General features: G+C 42.1%; 1 protein-coding gene across 2 annotated transcripts in view; it reads right to left on the reverse strand.

Annotated features, from left to right (window-relative positions):
- Positions 1-226: 226 nt before the first annotated feature.
- The window catches only part of dyrk1b (dual-specificity tyrosine-(Y)-phosphorylation regulated kinase 1B), a 103,240-nt gene continuing 82,037 nt past the window's right edge, over positions 227-21,429 (reverse strand). For both annotated transcript variants that reach the window (XM_007541049.2, XM_007541048.2), the window contains exons 2-13: positions 18,400-18,578; positions 15,196-15,315; positions 14,630-14,818; positions 14,065-14,212; positions 11,062-11,211; positions 10,363-10,499; positions 8,186-8,332; positions 7,922-8,062; positions 7,454-7,574; positions 3,276-3,458; positions 2,516-2,619; positions 227-2,003 (exon numbers count right to left, since the gene is read on the reverse strand). In XM_007541049.2, the coding sequence (XP_007541111.1) occupies positions 1,488-2,003; positions 2,516-2,619; positions 3,276-3,458; positions 7,454-7,574; positions 7,922-8,062; positions 8,186-8,332; positions 10,363-10,499; positions 11,062-11,211; positions 14,065-14,212; positions 14,630-14,818; positions 15,196-15,315; positions 18,400-18,468 (2,025 nt within the window). In that variant the 5' untranslated portion in view covers positions 18,469-18,578 and the 3' untranslated portion in view covers positions 227-1,487. The remainder of the gene's footprint in view (positions 2,004-2,515; positions 2,620-3,275; positions 3,459-7,453; positions 7,575-7,921; positions 8,063-8,185; positions 8,333-10,362; positions 10,500-11,061; positions 11,212-14,064; positions 14,213-14,629; positions 14,819-15,195; positions 15,316-18,399; positions 18,579-21,429) is intronic.

A 21,429-nucleotide genomic window follows, 5' to 3' on the forward strand; every position in this document is an offset into this window, starting at 1 on the left:
AGTATCTTGATTCCTGTGCAGTGATCTTACACAAGATGCCTTCTGTTTATGAATTAAAAAAACTTTTCATTTTCAATTAATATTCTTTCCATATCAGGTGATCCTCATCATTAATACCACAAAGTCGGAGCTGCAGCTCCGGTGGTCTGTGTAGAGATACAGGATGTATGATGTCCTAGTTAAAGGCATGTTCAAGACGATTAGGAAGAAAGGCAGAGATCTGATGTTTGTTGACTTTGGTGTGCAAAAGTATACTCTTTATTCGTATTATATATCCAACTTTATTTTGCCCCAACCCTTCCCCTTCACCCAGCCCCCACAACCAGCGACATTCCCATGTCACCAGTCACTGTCACTGTTACAATAGCCAATCAGAGCTTACCTGCAGAAAGAAGGCAACCAAACAAAGAAGAGCAGAAAAAAATGTTACTTTCAGTTTGTTTTTCTTGTTAAATAGTAATAAATACATTGAGATGCAGTGGTTCTTACTTCATCCTTTTTTCTTAAGCACAAGGGTTAAAAAGTTTTTCATTTCTGTTTCTATTTGTTTTTATTTCATTTCTTTATTGATCTGTGTTGGATCTTTAGCAGCAATCCAGACCAGTTGTCATGGTGATTAGCAGCACAGAGAGGAGGAGCTGTCTGGAGGAGAAACACAGCAGGAGAAGAAGGAGATGAAGAAGAGTGCAGGAAAAAATGAGGAAGAGAAGGTGATCCGTTTGACTCTTGGGAGGCGTCACTGTCCCATCAGCTTCTCCGCCAGCCTCAAGCACCACCAGGCCAGCCGCAACGTCAGGCTGACAGCAACACGTTGAGTCCTGAATATGTCGGCCTTTTCTTTCTCACACACCCATTTCTGTCCCGATGCATGCACGCGCACACATGCACACACACAATGTATGTCTGCCTAATGACATCAACTTCAGGTGTCCTATAATGCAGAGACAACATTAAAGTGGTCAGCTGATCTGGTTGGGTTCTGGAAATGGGTCGGCCATTTTCCAGATGACAGAAACAGCTGTATGTGTATGTGTGTATGTATGTGTGTGTCAATGCTGCTGATGACCAGGACATGTAAATGTGACTACAGTAAAGTGAACATTGTGAAGAAGGTGCTCCAGCCTCAGTGTGGAGCAGAGTGGAAAACCAGGCCCCTTTTCATCCTTTCGCTCCTCTCCAGACTTTACAAAACAGAACACTAAACTCCTCAAACCTTAGAAAATCAAATAATATTAATCAAGAATATCTGTAAAAACACACTTGTCAATCATTCCTTTCCAATTACAGTTGCAACGACAACAAACAAAAGCAGGACCAAAGGAAAGTATTCCCCGCATCCTTCTCCTCCTCTCTCCTCCTCCCATGCAGAAGAAATTGTCTCCTCCAGCTCCAGATTCACCAGTTTGTCTCTGAACTCTGGCTGTGTGTGTGTATTCGTAGTAGTTGGAGTTAAAATTGTATGGCTTTAGGGCGTGGTTCAGGTTTTATCAAGAGTTGGCTGGCCCTTCGTCTGAGTCTGGCCTCCCTCTGCCCCCCGCAGCAGGGTTATTGTTGTTGGAGGCAGGGTAGTAGTCCTCTGGGGGTGGGGCTTGCGGCCCTGGGGCTGTGGGGGCCGTCCGAGTCCGGAAGGCGGACAGTCCGATTGGCAGAGCGAGGGGCAGAGATGCAGAGCCAAACTGAGAGGCCTCCATGGAAGACACTGCCCCCAGGTGGTGCAGCCCTAGGGACACGCCCACATCCATGCTGTCACTCATCTGGGGAGAGGATCCCTGCTGACCCCCTCCTCCACCCAGGCCCGTTTGGCCGCCCTGCCGTAGTCCACGCCCACCATTTCCATGGTGAGAGTAAGTCGGGTGTGGATGGTGAGGCGGGTCCAAAAAGTGGCGCTGGTGTTGCTGGGTGGCAGCTGGTTTGTGGAGCAGCAACTGGGTGTATGCTGGGTCCTGACCCCCACTTCCACCATCACTGCCTGGCCACATCCTCATCTGTTGCTGGGAGGGAGCCTGTTGAGGGGGAGAGTCTATTCAGATTAGGGCTTCAACCAGTTTCAGTTTTAACCATATTAATTAATGACTCCTATAAAGAAGCCAGACCATTTCAGCCAGCACAAAGTGGACTTTCTAACAAGAGTAGTGCTCTGCCTTCAGAAGCTAATGCTTAGCTGACCTAGCTGAACTCTGTGCAGGCCAGTCCGGTTACTGCGCTGTCTCATTTCTCAGACCACCAGAGAACCGCCAGGATACTGATATCATCCTGAGGCAGTTCACTGAGCATCTGCCTGAAACACATAGCAACACAACTTCCTGCAAACATTCACAATAAGAGCCTTAACCACATGCACTGGATTCTTGGCTGTAAATAACACCTCAGATTGTATTAAAACAGCAGACATTTGCTTTGTTTGAGAAAACATAGATTAGCATGACTACTATGACAGTAGAGAGAGAGGCGCAGTGTGAAAGTAGGGGACAGAGTGTCAGATTGGAGCAGTGTGAGAGAGGTGTGAAATGTGTACCTGAGGACTGGTCATCTCGTAGTCTGAGTGGGTGACAGCAGAGTTGTAGTAGCGGTTGCTGTAACGGTAGTTACGGTTGTCATTGGAAGAACCACTGGAGCCACCTGAAAACAGACGATTCTCACATCAGTGTCATCACTGGGTTTCAAACACTGACTTATTCATTCATTTTGGTCAATTAATAACTGATATAGACCCTACAGACACTTCTTTACAAAGAATAATGGAGGACAAACTCAGTGTAGAGATCCTGCTGTTAGCTGAGAAAGTCCTTCTGAGTTCAGTTGTATCACTCTTTATTACCCAGATGTTTACAGCTGGAAGTCCTGCAGTTAGCTGGTTGCTCAGATCATGACATCATCACTACCTCTACCTGTGGCTTTATCCAACCAGAGGTCAGCTGATGCATGTCTGTGACTACTGAGTCAGGGTCATAGCAGACCCACCCTGCAGGATCTTTTTTCAAACAACATGGAGAATGCATGTTATCTTAAGCCACAGTATTATTTAAGGTAGCCATCTTGCTTTAATTAGGAACTCTGTCAGATATCCTGGTGATGATATTTTACTGCACTGTTAAGGCTAAAGGTGCAAGCTTAGTTCTGACTGGTTGACTACAGAGGGAGGAGATTCACTGAGTGACAGTAAATGTGCTAGATGGCTGTAAAGGTTCTTCCAGGATCCCTCTGGTAGATGAGGAGCATCAGTCAGAGCAGATCTAGCTGCAGACAGAGAACAGATGGAGAGTGTGGGCCGTTACCAGAGCTAGAAACAGAGCTAGTTGTGGAGGTTGAATGGGAGTGGTCCATGGCAGGAGAGGTGGATGTAGATGAGCTTGTGTTCGTTCCTTCATCTGTCGTTTTCTTAAAGAAATTGTGCTGGAGGGCATAAAATGGCGTGATTCTGCTTTTAGGGTCGTAGTCCAGCATGCGCAAAATCAGATCTGAAAAAAAAAATGTCACCAGAATACACATCAGGGTTTTATTGTTGGAAAATAACAATAAGAATAAGAAGTAATTTAAGTTAAATTAGCATGCTGACGGATGAAGTTGAACATATACAGTAAATCATCAACATCTCTTGGAGCTTCAAGGATTCAATTTATGAACACATTAATGAATAGTTTCCGTTTCTATGTTGCCTGTAGTAAAGCAGACAGCAGCATCACTCAGAGACTTCCTGTTAGCTCATATTTAGTGGACAGAGAACAGGGCAGGCTAGAGGTGCTTTAGTTGGGGTTTTTTCAGAAAGGTCAGCTAACAGTGTTCCTGGAGAACATCGGAGAGGAACCCAGAGAAAAGGTCCTGGGTTCTTCCTGGGTATTCCAACTTCCTCTCATGGTCCACACAGTTTCTGGGTTAACTGATTGTTGTCTCTCCAGCTATAAGGTTATGTGTGAGAAAACTGGAATGATACCAATATGTATTCCTCCACAAATTCTTTTAAGATACAATAAATCTCCTTTGAAATGCCTAAGCCAGTGGTGCCCAAAGTGGGTCCTGGAGGCCCGGTGCTCTGTCAGATCAGCATATGTTGTCAGATAGTCATACCTTAGTTCTGACATGTATACGCTGTCATTACCATATAATTTTATTTAATCATCAACATAGAATCATGATATAGATCATCATACACTTTGAAACCACGACAACGCATGTATATCTAATTATCATATTATAAACAATTTAATGACTTATTTTTGTCATAACTTGTTGCATATGCTGAACTGACAACTCCGCTGACGGTCGGACTTCTAAATGCGCAGGCATGGTACCGACTGCATGTATGGTACCGACTGCATGTATGGTACCGACTGCATGTATGGTACCGACTGCATGTATGGTACCGACTGCATGTATGGTACTGACTGCATGTATGGTACTGACAGAACACCGGCATCCTGCGTGTTTTAGTCTCTCCCTGGTTTAACCCACCTGGATCAAATGATGCTCATTAGAGCCCTAAGAGGAACACTGACATGCTGAAAAGGTCGTTACTGCCACTGGGGAGAGAACTAAAACAGGCAGGATGCCGGGGCCTCCAGGACCCACTTTGGGCAACCCTGGTCTACGCAATAGAAAACCCTGGACAGAGACAAAACCTGATTTCGACTGGGTTTTAATTGAGCAAGAATTTACCTCCCCATTTACCGTTGTTGAGGTACTAACCCAAAAACTAGAAGACAATGGGAATAGGCTGAATAACTCTTGTTCTCAAAGAAGGTGTGGCAAGAGGTACACAAGAAATGTAATATATCCCCATATTTCCAAAAATCAAATTTTTTGTCAGGGGGCCCAAGATTCCTGGCGGCGCCCCTGCCTCTAACTATCAAATTATGGGCAAGAATATTTTTATTCAGAAACCAAATACGCCAAATAATACCTATGTTTTTTTGTGAATAAAAACGTAGGTCTGATGTTGACATTAGAAAAACTGTTTCTATTTATATTTTCATAATTGTCCTCACAATAGTGGGAAAAAACCCACCTCGCTCCTAAACACAGAAATGCTTCGGCTGTGAGAAAACTTCTGACTTTAACTTCATCAGGCTGCTAAAAGCCCGGTTCTACAGGCGGTCTGAGTCGGTCCCACCGACAGATAGAAAGAATGTCTTTATATCAGACATCCTGATATAAGACACGATACTGAGACTGTCACCGCGAGTTGTGATGCACCTCAAAGCCCCGGTACCACCCAGTACCACCACCCAGCACCACCCGGTACCACCCGGCACCACCCAGTACCACCCAGTACCACCCGGCACCACCTGCTCTCTGTTCGCTCTGTTTCTCCTTAACGTTTCTACCAGGTGGGTTAAAGCTGCTGCTGACACGATCTGGGCTGGAGGTGAGCGGCTGTAAATAGAAGTTATTGCAGAACCTCAAGTGCTTAAGGATGATTCGGCCCATAGCAACTGGAGTTCACAAAACAAACATCAGCGAAAAATACTATAGCAATAACTAAAACCGCAGCATAAAGCCAAACATGCCACAATCGAATGAATCAAAATGTCCCCAAAGCATCGGCGGACTGGCAAGGGGCCACCAGGGGATTCCAGGTAGATTCAGAGATGCCCATCACAGCGACTGTTCATGCAGGGCCGGACCAAGGTAATATGGGGCCTTAGACAGAACCCCCCTCTCCTCAAAACCCCTCCTACTAAGAACCTCAGCATCACTAACATGTTTAAATATAGATAAGGTGAATCTGTGAGAGGGAGACCAGGTTTATCGGCCGAGTTTAAAATCAATCACTGATTATTGGTTATTTGCTGTGAAGTATTTGTGAACACACCCAGCTCAAACACGAAGATTACACCATATTGTAGCCATGGTAACACACTATCAAGATGATTCTTTAAACTTTTTACAAAGTAAACTTCCTAATTAAATCCTACAATTTTTTTTTCTCAACATGATGCATTAAATAAGATTTCATAACATTGTCATTCTCTATAAATGAATGCTACAGCTTTAGATCTATGGTCTGTGTTACAATTCAACCATTTTTAGGGGCCCCTGACTGGCCCCTACCAGCAGCTACTGAGTTTTCTTTGCCTTGATATCCCAGTCTTACAATTCTAGATCACTGAGGTGCTAACATAGAAAAAATATGTAGAGTTAACCCCTCTGAGTGTTTTTGATCTATAAAGCAGTCTGCAGCCAAGTTGTTGTAGAGGTTAAATAGATATTATTAGGGCTTAATTAGTAAAATGGCACCAAATTTGCTTATTTCATAACCTTTGACCCTCCAGCTCTGTCAGCGGCAGAAACAGTAACATTACACCTGTTGGGGAAAATAGACTACATTTGCTTTGCATTGTCCCCACATGATGGCAGTGACATAGTGGGATCCAATTAAATTCTTGATTAATATGGGTTGTTGCTATGTTGTTGTACGGTGTTTTAGGATCTTGTTCAATGTGCCCCTTTTTTAACTTTGAGCTCCTGCCCCTCCAAAGGTCTCTGCACGGCCCTGCTCAAAAGAATATGAGAAAGAGATCTTGATTGTACTTTTGATGAAGGAACATGGGACTCAATTATTTCTCATAATGGGTTATGCATCAGGAAGGCCATAAACACATTTATTCAATATAAAATTCTTAATAGATACCATCTCACTCTATGTAGACTTTAAAAATGGGCAAAGGTAAAGATGACTTATGTTGGAAATGTCCAAAAATAAAGGGTACTCTCCTGCATGCTTTAAGGGAATGTCCATGAGTTTCTCCAATCTGGAGCAGTGTGTTATCATTTATGGGGGCTGGCTGAAGTTTAAATGACCTGAATCACAGAGACTTTGTCTGTTCTGTTGGGAGGAATAGGTGAGGTTCCACATTTGGACAAAACAGCTTTCAAGGTATTAAACACTGAATTTGTGACGTGTTGGTTTGATTTTAATGCTTTGGAAAGAAGCTCGGACCCCGACCTTTAAACTGTGGAGAGAAAGACAAATTGAAAACGCAGCAGGTGAGACACTTGGAAGACTAAATGGCAGAAATGAGGTGGTAATGGAACAATGGGACAGTCTTCACTCTGTCGACCTATTTTTTTTGTATTAATTATGTTTTTGCCCCTCACTGTATTTTATGTTTATTTTATATTTATGTTATGTTTGTTATTGTTTTTTTATGTTTTAAAACTTAATAAAAACTTGAATTACAAAGAAAGTTTGTGTGTGGGAGTGCTTTGTCGTTTGTCCTGTTTGTGTCCGTGTTGTGACTGGTGACCTCTGTCCTGTAAGCCGGTGATCCTGCCTGTAGGACTGAATGCTGCTTGTCCACCTTTTCAGAACTCCTCTGAAACGTCTCAGGTCTGACATGAACGTGGGAAAACTGCTGTACAACCTGATGGACTCAGAGACTTTCCTGGATTTTCTCCTGTCTGTGCCTAAAGGTCAAAGTTCATCTTGAAGCATCACAACCATGTGACAACATACCTTTAAACTTCAGGTAGTCACAGGGGGCATGTCCTGGCTCTCCTGCCCTGCGCCCCCCTGGACCCCCAGTCTCTACACCTAAAATCTCATGAAGACGGCGTGTAGCTGGAGGCTTGTATTCCTAGAATGCACACACACACGCACACGCACACACACACACACACACACACACACATCCAATCATCATGCTGTACATTCACAAATAGGCAAAGTCAATTTTAAACTTGTTGATGCTGAAATGTCTTCCTCCTCAAAGGGGTGAGCTCAAGTTTTCTATTATTCCAAACAACTTGATTCTTATTTCGTTCAGTCTTCTGATTGGCATAGCAGGATGCATCTGAACTTTGCAGGATAGTGGTTTTCAATGGCTGACATTACTGAATATTATATCATCAGCAGGTATTTAAAGAAACTAAAACTAAAGGTGACGTGACTTCCACATGGAAAGGGAATCAAAGGACCATTCACCTTCTTCACGTCCTTGTTCTTCTTCACCGTCCATAAGCCGTCTGATAGCTTGTCAAAGTACTTCCTGGCTTTAGGAGCTGCATCCAGCATGTGGCTGGGTGGAACTCCCAAAACCTCCACAATTTTATTCATCTGGTCAACCTGTTCAGATGTGCAAACACACATGGTCATCGTTAAGGAAGTGCATGTGCAGTCAGAAAGCAGAGACACAATCGCCCCATGCAGACAGTGAAAACAGTGTTTATATGCTGTACATCTGATTACCTCGTTGGAGCCACTGAAGAGGGGCTCTCCTGTGTGCATCTCTACAAGGATGCATCCGAGGGACCACATGTCGATAGCCAGGTCATATGGCATCCCCAAGAGGACCTCAGGAGAGCGGTAGAACCTGCTCTGTATGTACTGATAGATCTGTGAAGAGCAGCGTAGTGGAGTTAGGCAGGGAAGTTCAGAGGCATGGAGACAAGCTGGCAAAAAGATGAAAGCAAGGTATGAACAAGATAGTTCCACCTTATTCCAGGCAGAGCTGCTGTTTGAAACTTCCATTATGATAGCAGTTTGATTAAAAATTGAATGACTATTTTAATTAACTAGGTTGCAATTTAGCTAAATGTTTAATTTTCTTGTCTGTTACAATGATATTACAGCTACAAAGAAATATGTCAGACATATATGGTGGTCCCCTTAAAGCAGCACTCAGGGAAACTGAAATACTGGACAATGACCAACTACACAAGAAGAAAATACTGAGCAGACGAGCAGCTCTGCTCTGGATGGAGGTGGGGATGATTCTTAATGATTGGTAATCATTCATCAGTCAATGACACATCCCAGAATAAATGTATAATTCTTATCACTGATATAAATATGTTTTATAATTAAGAAAAATAGAATATCAGAGAGAATATCAGCAGTAGAAACTGTTGACCATTCAGCCTGTTGACAATACTAAGCAAAATACTTGAAAGATTGATTACTGTAAAAAATGATCTTGTAGTAATTTATTTACACCATCCATCCATCCATCCATCCATCCATCCATCCATCCATCCATCCATCCATCCATCCATCCATCCATCCATCCATCCATCCTCTCCAGTGGGTGGGGTCACCCTGGGCAGGTTGCCAGTCCATCACAGGACCCATTTCAACATGCTCATCATAAAGGTCATTCAATTGCAACTGTCCTAACTCAGATAACAGGTGATTAAATTTAACTGCTAAAAGATAATTTAGTTGGAGCTGTTTTATTATACTTTAGTTCTGTTTTTCACCCATTATATTATGATTTATTGTTAGATAAACTTAGGCATTCTAAATTTTCATTGCATACTGTAGGATGGTTTGCTAGTTGTCTCTCAACAAACACAATGTGTATTTTTATTTTTTTATGGAAATTTCTCATCTATAAAGTTTTCAATTTTCTCCAACCTGTTTGATTTTGCTTTTGTCCTTCAGCACACCAGGGCAGTGACGTATGCTGATGATACCACAATATATATGTCAGGTTCATCTATTGAAACACTGTTTAGCACCTTGGCCTGTGAATTTAAGCAAGTTGTAAATTGGGTATATACAAATACATTAGTTTTAAACATATCTAAAACCAAAAGCATAATATTTGGATCAAACTGGAAATTAAAAACTGAGTCTGTTTAAATGAACAACCATTACTGCAGTGGTCTCAGCAGATTGAATGCACTGTTACAGTTATGGCAAGACAACTACTTGTTATAAAAAGATGTTTACATTACATACACTTAAAATGAATCCCTCAAATCATTAGCACAGTTATCTTGTGCTACTTGCAGTATTTCCCCATGGTGTGGTCAGGTGCTTCACAAAAACATTTAACCAAACTAGTTTTAGAGGAATGAAAACATGAAACTCGTTTCCTTCGTCTGTTAGAAATGTCACAAATGCTAGAGCTTTTAAAAGAGCCCTACCTAATTATTTTATTACATAGTGTTATAATTGTGGAAATATATGTTTTATATAAAGTGCTACAATTGTGAATTTATGAATTAATATGCTATGTTTCTAATATTATGTTAAGTGTGTGTAATAGTTTTATGTAAGAAATGTTTTTTGTATGATGTGGACCTCAGGAAGAGTCGCCATGGTTACGGCAATGGTTAATGCGGATTAAAAATAAACAAACAATCTTAGAACATTCCCTACTGTTTAGAATGATATTCTTAGCATCCTTAGAAACAGAGAAATATCTTTAAAGGCTGCATCGGGACAGTGAGGCTGTTCCTGTGAACCACTCTGGAGGAACTGCAGGTTTCTGACCAACACCTGCTCATATCTGAGTCCAAATCCCAAACCTGCTTCCCAGAGCTTCAGTTCAACACATGCCTGTATCAGAGGAGGCTACTGAGAGGAGGCAGTGTGTGTGTGTGTGTGTGTGTGTTTCGGGTGAGTAGGTGGGCGCTCACCCTCTGGCCCAGCTGGCAGGAGGAGCCAAAGTCCACTATCTTGATTGCAGATCTTTTGGGGTTACACAGGAGGATGTTCTCTGGTTTCAGATCGCAGTGAATGATTGACAGCTCTGGAGTGGCCAGGAATAATAATGCTGCACAGCAAACAAAACATCAGGCACACTTATTACTAGCACTTCTCTTTTCATGTATGCGTGTATTTCTGCATGCATGCATGTACAAGCCTTGCTCACCAGGACCCCCCAGGGTCTCATCTGAGTCTCTGTGAACCTAATGGGGGTCTCCACCAGCATCTGTGGTTGGGGCTCTAAGCCAGATATGAGTGCAGGTCATTTGGCTTCTGATCTTTTGAACCTTTGTCTAGCATGGCTTTCAGTCACTGTGGTCTGAACAGCCACCAGAGTCTCTGATCGTTAGATTCAGAGTCTCAGACTGGGATCAACGGGAACAGAGGGGAAAACTCGCAGATGTCAGAACATAATCTACAAATCAACTGAATTTTATGTTGAGTTATGACTAGTAATATCTAGAATTCATTCAGCAGTTTGAAGGTATGAAGTAACTTGTTTTCAGGTACAGCATGGTAGGAGCAAGGGTGAACTGATCCAGAGCCAGGTGGGCTGCTCACCTGCTTTAGTGAGACGTTTAGGGGGACCCTGGTTGGCACCACGTGTGAGACCGTCTCTGACCACCCACCTGTACAGAGCTGCTGTGCAAACTTCCTGGTGAGGTTGAGGGAAACTCCTCTGAAGTTGGTGTTCCTCAGGAGATCATACAGGTTGTAGCTCAACAACTCAAACACCAAACACAGATGGTTCCTAAACATAAAGTGACGCTTCAGGTGGACTGCACAGAGACAGATTGACAGACAGACAGACACACAGATGGGAGACAAGGATGAAGGTTAAGAGATACAAAGAACAAAGGTCAGGAGGGACAGAACTACTTCTGTCTTCAATAGCATTTCCATTCAACACCTACACAATCTAGACAACAGACATGGTATATGATTATTCTCTCATATGTGTGACCTAAACACACATTGTAGAGATGAGTAAAAATGCTGGTTTAGTTTCAAAGGAGCAGGAATGAGAAGAAAAGGCCTTATGTTTCATGTTGCTTTATTTCAACAGTTCTTGCATTAAATTCCACCCTTATTTTTAGTTTACTTTATAGAACAGTCCAAACCTACTAGGAAAGTACCACAGCATGCATTAGCTTCTTTTATATTACGATCCAACCCCAAAACCAGCAACTCAAGATGGACAACTGCAGCACAGGAGCTGTCAGCTACACTGTGCTAACCACCTCCCCGGCTCAACACTGTTGTTGGGGCCTGCTGCTATAGTGATAGCAGGCACAGGCCTGCTATCACTATAGCAACTAGTGACTCAGCAGATCCTTCTTAGGAAAATATGGCTGCCCTCGTGTTCCTGATGAAAACTCTTGTAGAATTCAGGGTTCAAAATCCTACACAATGAAAAGGACAAACAGGAAAGCAGTAAAGAAGAGATGAGCAGATGATACAAATATTAGTACTTTGCAATTTTATTTTGGTAAGTAGCTGTTATAATTTTACAGGCTTCTACTTGTAATGCCTTGCAACCACAAGATGGCAGCAATGCACCAAGCTGTTTGCTTTGCAAGGCGGTGCGCTAACATTAGCCTTTTTCCTAAAATAAGCATTTCAGCTACTCTTTCTCCTCAGGTTAGTGCTGGGATTAAATAATTCTGTGTTTTTCTCTATATTTTGTAGCTACTTGCATGCTAGTATACACACACGCAGACACACACACACACACACACACACACACGTGCACGCAAGTATATACACAGCTAAAGTTTAAGGAAATGACACACATGACAATGTGTCATCTATAGGGCACAGCTTAGATAGAGGCAAACAAAAGGAATTAGAAACTGTTGCCAGGGGCCATTTTGCTGTGTCTTCCTACAAGGAAAACATGACAATGGACCAGCGCTGCATTTTAGTCTTGATAAACAGAATTCATGAATTCAGCTCACTGACTCTTCTTGAACCTCATACATTAAGAACCTAAATGGAGAAAGCATAATCTCCAACATTAGTGCCCTGCCTTGCTCTGCATTAGCATTAGCTTTTTCCCTAAAATAAGCATCTAGCTAATTTTTTAGTCATTAGGTACGTTTAGCATACAGAATGGAGGAAGTCAAAGTAAGACAACATGCTAGTGATACCCCACTTAATACTGACACCTTTTAGGCTAACATTAGCACTTTGGCTAATTTTAGATTATACACTAATTTTAACATACTGAATTGAAGAAGTCCATGTTAGTCAACGTCCTCGTAATTCTCCACAAATATTATAGCTTACTTTAGCATTAGTGCTAATTTTTAGCATCAGAACGCTGGGTTCCAAATGACAGGTACACTTTGGCAGGCCCCATTTAAATTTCTTCAGAAATGTTCTATTTTAGACTTAAGATTTAGTTAAAACAGCTGAAGAACACCTGATCTTTTGCAGTATATACTCCAACAACTGAGCCACGAGAACTTTCCTTTAGCATTACCTCATCTAAACTCTGGTCAGTCCAGTGAGAGCAGCGCTTTCAGCCACAGAGCAGCCGTTAAACTTCATTTCAACATGAGACTATCCTGTAGAAGGGAAAGGTTCTCAACATCCGACTGCAGCTTCAGGTTCCCGTATGTCAGAACCTCAAAATGAAAGATCTTCATTCCAGAAGCAGGAAGCTCATACTGTCTGTACGGTGAAGTAAAAGTTCTGGTTACAGGCGCCAACACACTTCATCCGAAGCCGAACCGTACAGTCACATGGTTTCATGATGTTTGTACCTGCACACACCTTCCATGCAGTGGTGCAGGTCACCTGGAGGACACCCCTCCCGCTTCAGCATACATCACACCACTACACACAGGGATTCCCCCCTTCCTCCGTTTTGATTTTATGAAATGGTCACAGAGACAGTGCCACACTTTTTTGCAGTCAGCCACCTCCATGAACAACGACGTTGCAATCTCCATCCAGGAGTTATTAATCATTTGCCAATTTTATTTTTATTGTAGTTATTTAGTGAAGAATCGTACAAATGAACATTGTTCCTCATGGTGTCAGATAAACATTGCCTAAGATATCCATGTCTTGTGCAGCTAAAAAGACTGTATAGTGGATGTTGACTAGTTGAAGAGAAATGTCAACATTACTATCTGAGAGCACTTCCACATAAACACAACAACAAACTTCTGATCAATCACACAACACTTCAATGAGTTCTTTGTCGAGTTCAGCAAGCAGATACCACTCTGAACAAAATGACACAATTTTCCTCACCTGTCTACGTCAATGAGAATCTAATTTTGGCATTTTACATGAAGAATGTCAGGTCTTTTGTTAAAAGCAGTAAGAACCTCAGCACTGTCAGCTGCAGCTTCAAACATTTCTCACAAGTCCCCAGTTTTTACAATCAATTAATAATGAAATACTTGACAGTCTGTGATGATGACAACATGGACCCTGTTATATTTGAGTAAATTAATTACTGTCTGAGAGGTTTCAGTCGGCATTAAGGTCACAGCTGGAATGGCCCTGTGCTTAAAGACGTCATCACAAACTGAATCCACAGATACAGCCTGGTCAAAGTAGAGTAAAACACATCTGTTGGTAATGCTCTGCAGCTGTTGTGTTAATGTTGCTCTTACCAATGTAATATTTCATTTCAGTGTCATGCTTGTTCATAAGCTCCAGCAGGCGTAGTTCGATCTGTGCCTGGTTTAGAAAAGCCTTTTTGTTCTTGATGATTTTAATGGCAACCCACTCCTGCTCATGGTGGTCGTAGGCCTTCACTACCTGCAGACACAAAACACACACACCATATCTCTCTGCATGCTAAGACACTGCTACTGACAGAAGCCAAGTCAATGATGACAAACCTAAAGGGCCAGGACTTGTGTTCCCAGAAGTGGCCACATGGGGGCGGCTCAGAATCATAATGTGCAGACCTCCAATGTTTCAATCATATCGGAAACAAATGTTGGAGGAGAGAGACCAGCTCAGCTTATTAACAGCTGCTACTCAGCTGGTACATGTCTTAAAGTGGGATACAGTATCATCCTGAAGTCCTGCATTAGTTCAGCTCCAGGGCCATTAGAGGCTTACCACTTCAAGAAGTGTATTAGTTCCTGATACAGCTAACTGCTGCTTTCACTTTCACCCAAACAGTCCTTGAACACATCATTATGTTAAGGTTTGTTTCAATGTCCTCACCTGTCCAAAGGAGCCTTTCCCAATAAGTGAGTCGATCTCATAGCGGTCCAGCCACTTTTCTCCATTTTTCACTATGTAATCATAGTTGTCGTCATCATAGCCATCATTGTAAATTTTTTTCTCCTTTTTCGTGCTGCTATCCTCAGGAGGGACTTGCTGGGCCCGCCGCTTCTTCTTTGTATAGTATACCTGTGTGTGGAAGCAGAAATTAGGCCCCACATCCTGACTGATCATTGATCCACATACTATCAGTAAATATAGTCATTATATTTTTAATCTTCCAGTATGAACTGTGGCTTGTCAGTTTTCAGAGCAGAGCACTGAGACAGAAATGCTCGGTGCTCTGAGCCGTTCTGGGTGAGTCTGGCACCTACAGAGAGAAGGACACTGACCACATTCCAGGAAACAGGCTTCAAAGTCTATGAAGTGAACTCTATTGAGCTCATGGGACTGGATCAGTGTTCAACTAGTTCTGACTTCAACACAACCCAACACAGGCAATATGTCCTCCCTATATCATTATTAAAAAAACAGGTTTGATATTATATACAGCTGAGAATTTTTACCTCATTGATGTGCTTGTAAGTTTTGATAAGGTCAACTGAGAGTTTCCTCAATGGGGCGCTGGCAGGGTCTCTGAAACTAGGGGGGATCCTCCGCTGGAGTATGGTCATATCAGACAGCACCTAGAGAGAACACAGCACTGTAACCAGCCTGCACAATTTCACAACATGATCAGAGAATGTGAAGAGCATTCAGACAACCTCAAAACTGTTGACTGTTGCCATAAAAGTGGCTTGGTGGAGGGGAAAGTGGGTGTGAGAGCTGCAACACCTGGAGAAGCTACAGTGGAACAACATAATGAGCTAAGATGTGGATAAAGTTCAGTCAGAAGACATCTAGAGACACATTCTCATTTCTCTGATAATACATGTAATGTAGGCCCCTGAGACCTTCAGTCCATCCCATGGAAAAACAAGCATGCCATGTCTTACAGTCCAATAATAAGACAACAATGGAAGGTCATAACTGCAAGTCCTGTCAAATAAATGCAATCGTATGAATCTGGGGCTACAGATATTTGATGAGCAACAGGAATCACTTCCCCTGTCCAGGGTGTTGGCTCTAGGGCCATTCTCCAAGGTGAAAACTCAGTAACATGACAAAAACTCCAAATTATTTCAGGTTTGCTGGAAGTGATTTAACTTGGTTTTAAAACAGAACTTGTTCTCACTGATCCAGCTTACAAACAAACCTTCAGTGTGAGGGAACCAATATTCATGACCTGCTTGATATGTTATCAACTGGTTTTGTTTTGAAGAAGGCAAACCATTTATCCTGATGTATTTGGAGGATCATTTATATTTAAAATGCTCTGATGTGACGAGAGCTTCACTAAAGTGGTCCACACTAGACAGGTCAATCAACCGGGACAGAAACTGGACTAGACACCAGTCTCCTCTCTACTTTGTCTTTGATGAATGGCTTCAGTGACCTCTTTGCTGTCATTCTAGGTATGCAGTGATGCAGCTTACAGACACCTAGTAATGTCTTCTCTAGGTGTCTGTATCTGTTATTCTGCTCCACAGCAGGAGTTGAAGAATGAAGCTGGTGTGGAGAATCCTCTCACTAACAACAGAAACTAGGCTGATAGACACACTTTATACAACACTGATTCTTTTCAGTTCTTATGAAGGTTAATACAGTCCACACTGCAACATGCTTGGGTGACTTTATGTTGGTTTGTTTTAGATTTCCTGCCCATTGCACCCTGTGACCAGAGAGAAGACGGTGTGCTGGATGTGAGACTGTAGAAGAAATCGGTCCAGGGTCCAGGGTCCAGCACAACATGTCAACTACTTGTCAACTACTCAGCTTGCACCTTCTAAGACAATAACAGTATCCTTCACCCATTCAGCCCCATGGTACACCCAAGAACTCCACACTCTTAAGAAAAGACAATGACATCCAGAATGCCTCTACAAGACAATCAATCTCACTGTCCCCTATCAAAGCTACAAGGACCACATTACAATATTCAAGACAGCAGCAAGTTCTACTCTGACATAATCCATTCTAACTCCTCAAACCCTCACACCCTATTCTCCACATTTAACAAACTGACTAAACCTCATGACAACATCAAATCTACCTTTACATCACATAAATGCAAGAATTTCCAAACCTTCTTCCACTCAAACATCAAAGTAATTCACATCCACCTTGCCTCCTCTTTCTCGTCTCAGTCTCCATCAGATCCTAATTCATTACAAACCTGCAGATTTTCTACCTTTTCCCCATCACCAGCTGGCTTATTAATATGGAATTCTTAATGCACACTAACTTTCTAAACCTCAATAGCAACAAAACTGAACTACTCACTAATGGTCCCAAATCCCACCTATTCTCTGCTCAGAACATCACCTTCCCCATCAATGGCTACATAGTCACTCCTTCCCCCCCAGTTCAAAAACTTGGCATCATTCCCGACTCTTCCCTCTCCTTCCAATTCCACATCAGTACCATCACCAAGAAATCATTCTTCCACCTATGCAACATTGCTCGTCTCCACCCATCTCTCTCTCACTCAATCGCTCAAATTCTTATCCACTCCTTCACTACTTCAAAACTTGACTACTACAAAACCATCCTTCATGAACTTCACTCCGTGCACCTGCAAAAAGTACAGTATATCCAAAACTCAGCTTCCATCTACTTATCCACACTCACTTCATGGACCACATCACCCCTGTTCTTAAAAATCTCCACTGGCTCCCCATTCAACACCAGATACAATACAACACAAGTGTCAAACTCCAGTCCTGGAGGACCACTGCCCTGCAACTTTTAGATTCACCTCTGCTCCAAAATGTCTGAATTCCCTCACCAGCATTCATTCCTCTCTGCAACAGGCTGGAAACGAGCAGCTTGTTTGATCCAGGTGTGTTTGAGCAGAGACGCATCTAAAAGTTACAGGATGGTAACTGGAGGACTGGAGTTGGTGACCCCTGCAACTTTTAGATGTTCCTCTGCTGCACCACCTGAATAGAATAATTAGGTCATTAGCAAGGCTCTGGAGAACTGATCTACACAAGGAGGAGGTAATTAAACCATTTCATTCCAGTGTTTTGTACCTGTGGCACATCTAAAAACTGCAGGACATCAGCCTTTGAGGACTGGAGTTTGACACCCCTGCAATACAACATACTGTTCAACACCTACTCGCCCCCTCATATCTCAATGACCTCCTGCAAAGTCACTCTCCTACTTGCCCTCTCACCTCCTGAATCCTATCAGAATCAAACACCGTATCCTGGGGGATCAAGACTTTTCTGCTGCCACCCCACCCCTCTGGACCTTTCTTCCAAAACATCCAGAACTCAGACTCTGTAGCTACCTTCAAATAATTACTGAAAACCTACCTGTTTACCTTGCCTATTCCTTATAGTCTCCTTTTCAGACTTCACCTATTTGTTATATGTGCAGTGGCAGTTTCTTATGGGCAACATGTGCACCTGTCAAGGACTTCCTGTTTGTCCAACTTCCTGTTTGTCCAGGTGTGACGTGAGTACAACCCCCTCTCCATCCAAACACCACCCTGCCCCCACCCCCCACCCCAACACACCTTCCCTTGTTCCTCAAATCACCTGGCTGCAACCTACACCTGCTAAGATTTACTTCCATTTATTTCGGCTACTGTCAACTTCTCTATACAGCTTCATCTTGAATAAGGAACGCTGATATTAGCGATGGTACAGTGTGTGTGTTACCTGCTGCTGCTCGGCCATGGAGTGGATGGAGCTGAAGGAGGGGTGTGTGTGTGTGTGCTGGCTGGTCATGGCTGGCTCAGCGAGGGAGAAGCCCTGGGCAGAGGAGGAGGTGGAGGAGGAGGAGGAGGAGGTGGAGGAGGAGGAGGAGGAGGTGGGCGGACATCCTGAGCTGCTTGCACCTGTGGAGAGGAGAGAAACCCTCAATTCTTTTTCTCCACTTTCTGTCTTTGACATAACTCTGCTAATACTTTATTTTTGCAACCCAGCAGACCATTGAACAGCATGAAGAAGCAACATGGGTGTGTGTCCTATGCACTGGTGCATGTGCAAAGGTTTAAATGTAGAAACATGCTGAAAACATGAACAGCCCACAGCAGGCCAAGTTGCCCCACCCACCTTCTCTGTGACTATTTCACTCAAACTTGCTAGCTATTAATTTTTTAAATCCCAAGTTCATGTCTTAAAACACTCATGCTCAGAAACACTGGGAAAAAATGCACATCACGAATTCCCGGCCAGTTTTAGTCAAATTTAGAAAATAATCGACTCTTCGTTGACAGTTAACGTTTAAGATCAGAATAATAAAAAACCCCAAAACGTTAATAATACCTGGAGTGTGTTGATCCTGAAAATCCCTGCACATGCCAAAGAAGTATTTATTAACAAAATACATCAAACTTTTCCAATTTTCACATTTACCTGTCTCTGATCATAGGCTGGTGGAACACTGGATGCTTCAGTGATGACATTATAAACCAGTAGCTGGAACTCACAACTTTATGCAACATTGCAATCGCAAAAGATTCATTTGATGCAACACTGGGTAGGATATTATATTTCAAGCTTCACTTTTTTCATGCTCTTCATATCAGCAATATTTTAATAGACATTTGGACAGACTAACTGTTCATACCAGTCAGACCTCACCTACACGCTTAGAGGCAACAATGCTAAAGTGGAGAATGACAGTGAAAAAGTCAGAGTCTTTAAAAGCAGGAGGTAAATGTAATCAGTATCGCCACTGTGGTTATGCATGTTCCTGATATGGTGCTGCCCTGATATCTCTGTTTATAAGCAAGTTTAACTTAAAATTAAAAATCTCAAATACAGAGCATAACATAGCTTGGGTAAAGAAGTGTATATTATTGTGAAAAATAATAAAATCTAGTGTGACAGAATCTAGGACAGATATCTTTGTCCAGGTCAACCTCAGAATTTGAAACCTATGTGGTAAAACTAAAACCTTTTCTGATCAAAAGTGTTCTTGAGTTATGTTCGCAGGAAGATCTGTGATCATGATGTGATGTTCTTCATGATGCCTGAGCGTTAGCAGAAACAGTCTCACAGGTAAATGACTGGACCAGAGTTAGACTACCTGGCTGCTACGGCAGCTTTTAGAGACATGATCATGGCTGACCTCCCTCCTTTCTAACGAGAGAAACTGTGGTTTCATTCATTCAAAATTTTCAGAGCTTCCATTTGAAAATGTAGTAATAATGCCAGTTATTGCCTTTGTAGAAACTTTGCAGCTTGATTTTTACTTCTCCCTTCTTCCATATTGTTTGTTTGTGAAGATGATTTCTTAAAAATCAACTCAAAGTTGTCAGTGAGTTCAACAGCACAGACAGCAACACTGATAGAAAAACAGCCTTCTTCCTTCATGTTTTATTCCCTGGTGATCAGTAAGAGTTTATAACATTCCATCATTTAGTAATAATCCTGCCCTGGATTTTAATTGAACCAGGTCATTAAAACACACATATGTTGATATGATACAGTGAACTCAGATCCTTGTCTACATTGCTGAGAACATTTGATGCTTAATAAACTATAAAATATAGAATCCAGTTTTTAAATTAACTTTCCAAAAAGTTACATTTTTAAAACCACAGTCAGTCTCTGCTTTGTCTGGATATCTGGAGACTGATTGAAATATTGATGCTGCTTTCTGGGCCACTGACCCTGAACGAAGACCGGAGCTGCGTTCCAGGGTCCACCTGACGTTTCACGCTACGCTGAAACTCCAAAGCTAAGTCAGCGGAGAGGAAAGGATAAACCTGGAGCTGCTGTGGGACGACCTTTAGCCATGCACTTATTGTTCTTTTGAATTGAGATGTTAATTGTCTCAACATTATCATCCCATAGCGGGGCAGCACAGGTATTACAGCATTTTGATTGTAGTACCAGAACCACGTAGTCACAGGACTTTTCAGAAACGATGGAAAGTATATGTTTAGGAAAATATTCAGAGATGAGCGAGGGATAAATCACACCTAAACGTATCCAGCTGGAGAAAAGAAACTAAAGAGAAACAATAAGTTCTTTTCTAAGAACAAAAATGTCGCTCACAGCACCTCTAAAGCATGTTCATCTCATTTTCCCCCAACATGTACAGGACACAAATAACTTAATGAGGAACCCAGTGTGGATTTCTTTTACAATGACCAGCTAGTGTGTTTCTGAATGTTGACATTAGGCACCTAAATCTATACCAGGAGGCACAGAGAAAAACTCTTTCCACAATATGAACCACTGAAGGTCTGCCGATAATTCAGTGTCACTTTCCCTCTTTGAAAGTTGAATCTAAATTCTGTTTCAGGGTAACTTCAGGTCCCACTAAAATGACTGATGCATTCATGCTATGGCCAATGTCAAATTTTCAGACTGAGTTTTACTGAATGTGGTGTTGAACATCTGCTATTCAACACACAAGCGTGCACAATATTAACAATATTACACTGACTTTAACAACATTTTTAATCTGCTTATTAAGACAATAAGGAAACACAGAACCCAACCACTGGCTTATATTTTAGGACTGTACAGCTATTAGACAGAAATATTGAAAATATCTTTCATATAAGAATACCTTTTAAATTCACCACCTTTATTCTGGGTAACACAGAATTTCTACCTGACAATGCAAAATATCTATATCAGATATTAATTACAGCTTGTAAAAAAACAAACTGGCCAGACGCTAAAGAGTGTTAATGAAATCTATCAGATGGAACGATTAACATTCCCAAT

The sequence above is a fragment of the Poecilia formosa genome, unplaced genomic scaffold (genome assembly GCF_000485575.1).
Source record: "Poecilia formosa unplaced genomic scaffold, Poecilia_formosa-5.1.2 Scaffold584, whole genome shotgun sequence".
NCBI classification, from domain to species: domain Eukaryota; kingdom Metazoa; phylum Chordata; class Actinopteri; order Cyprinodontiformes; family Poeciliidae; genus Poecilia; species Poecilia formosa.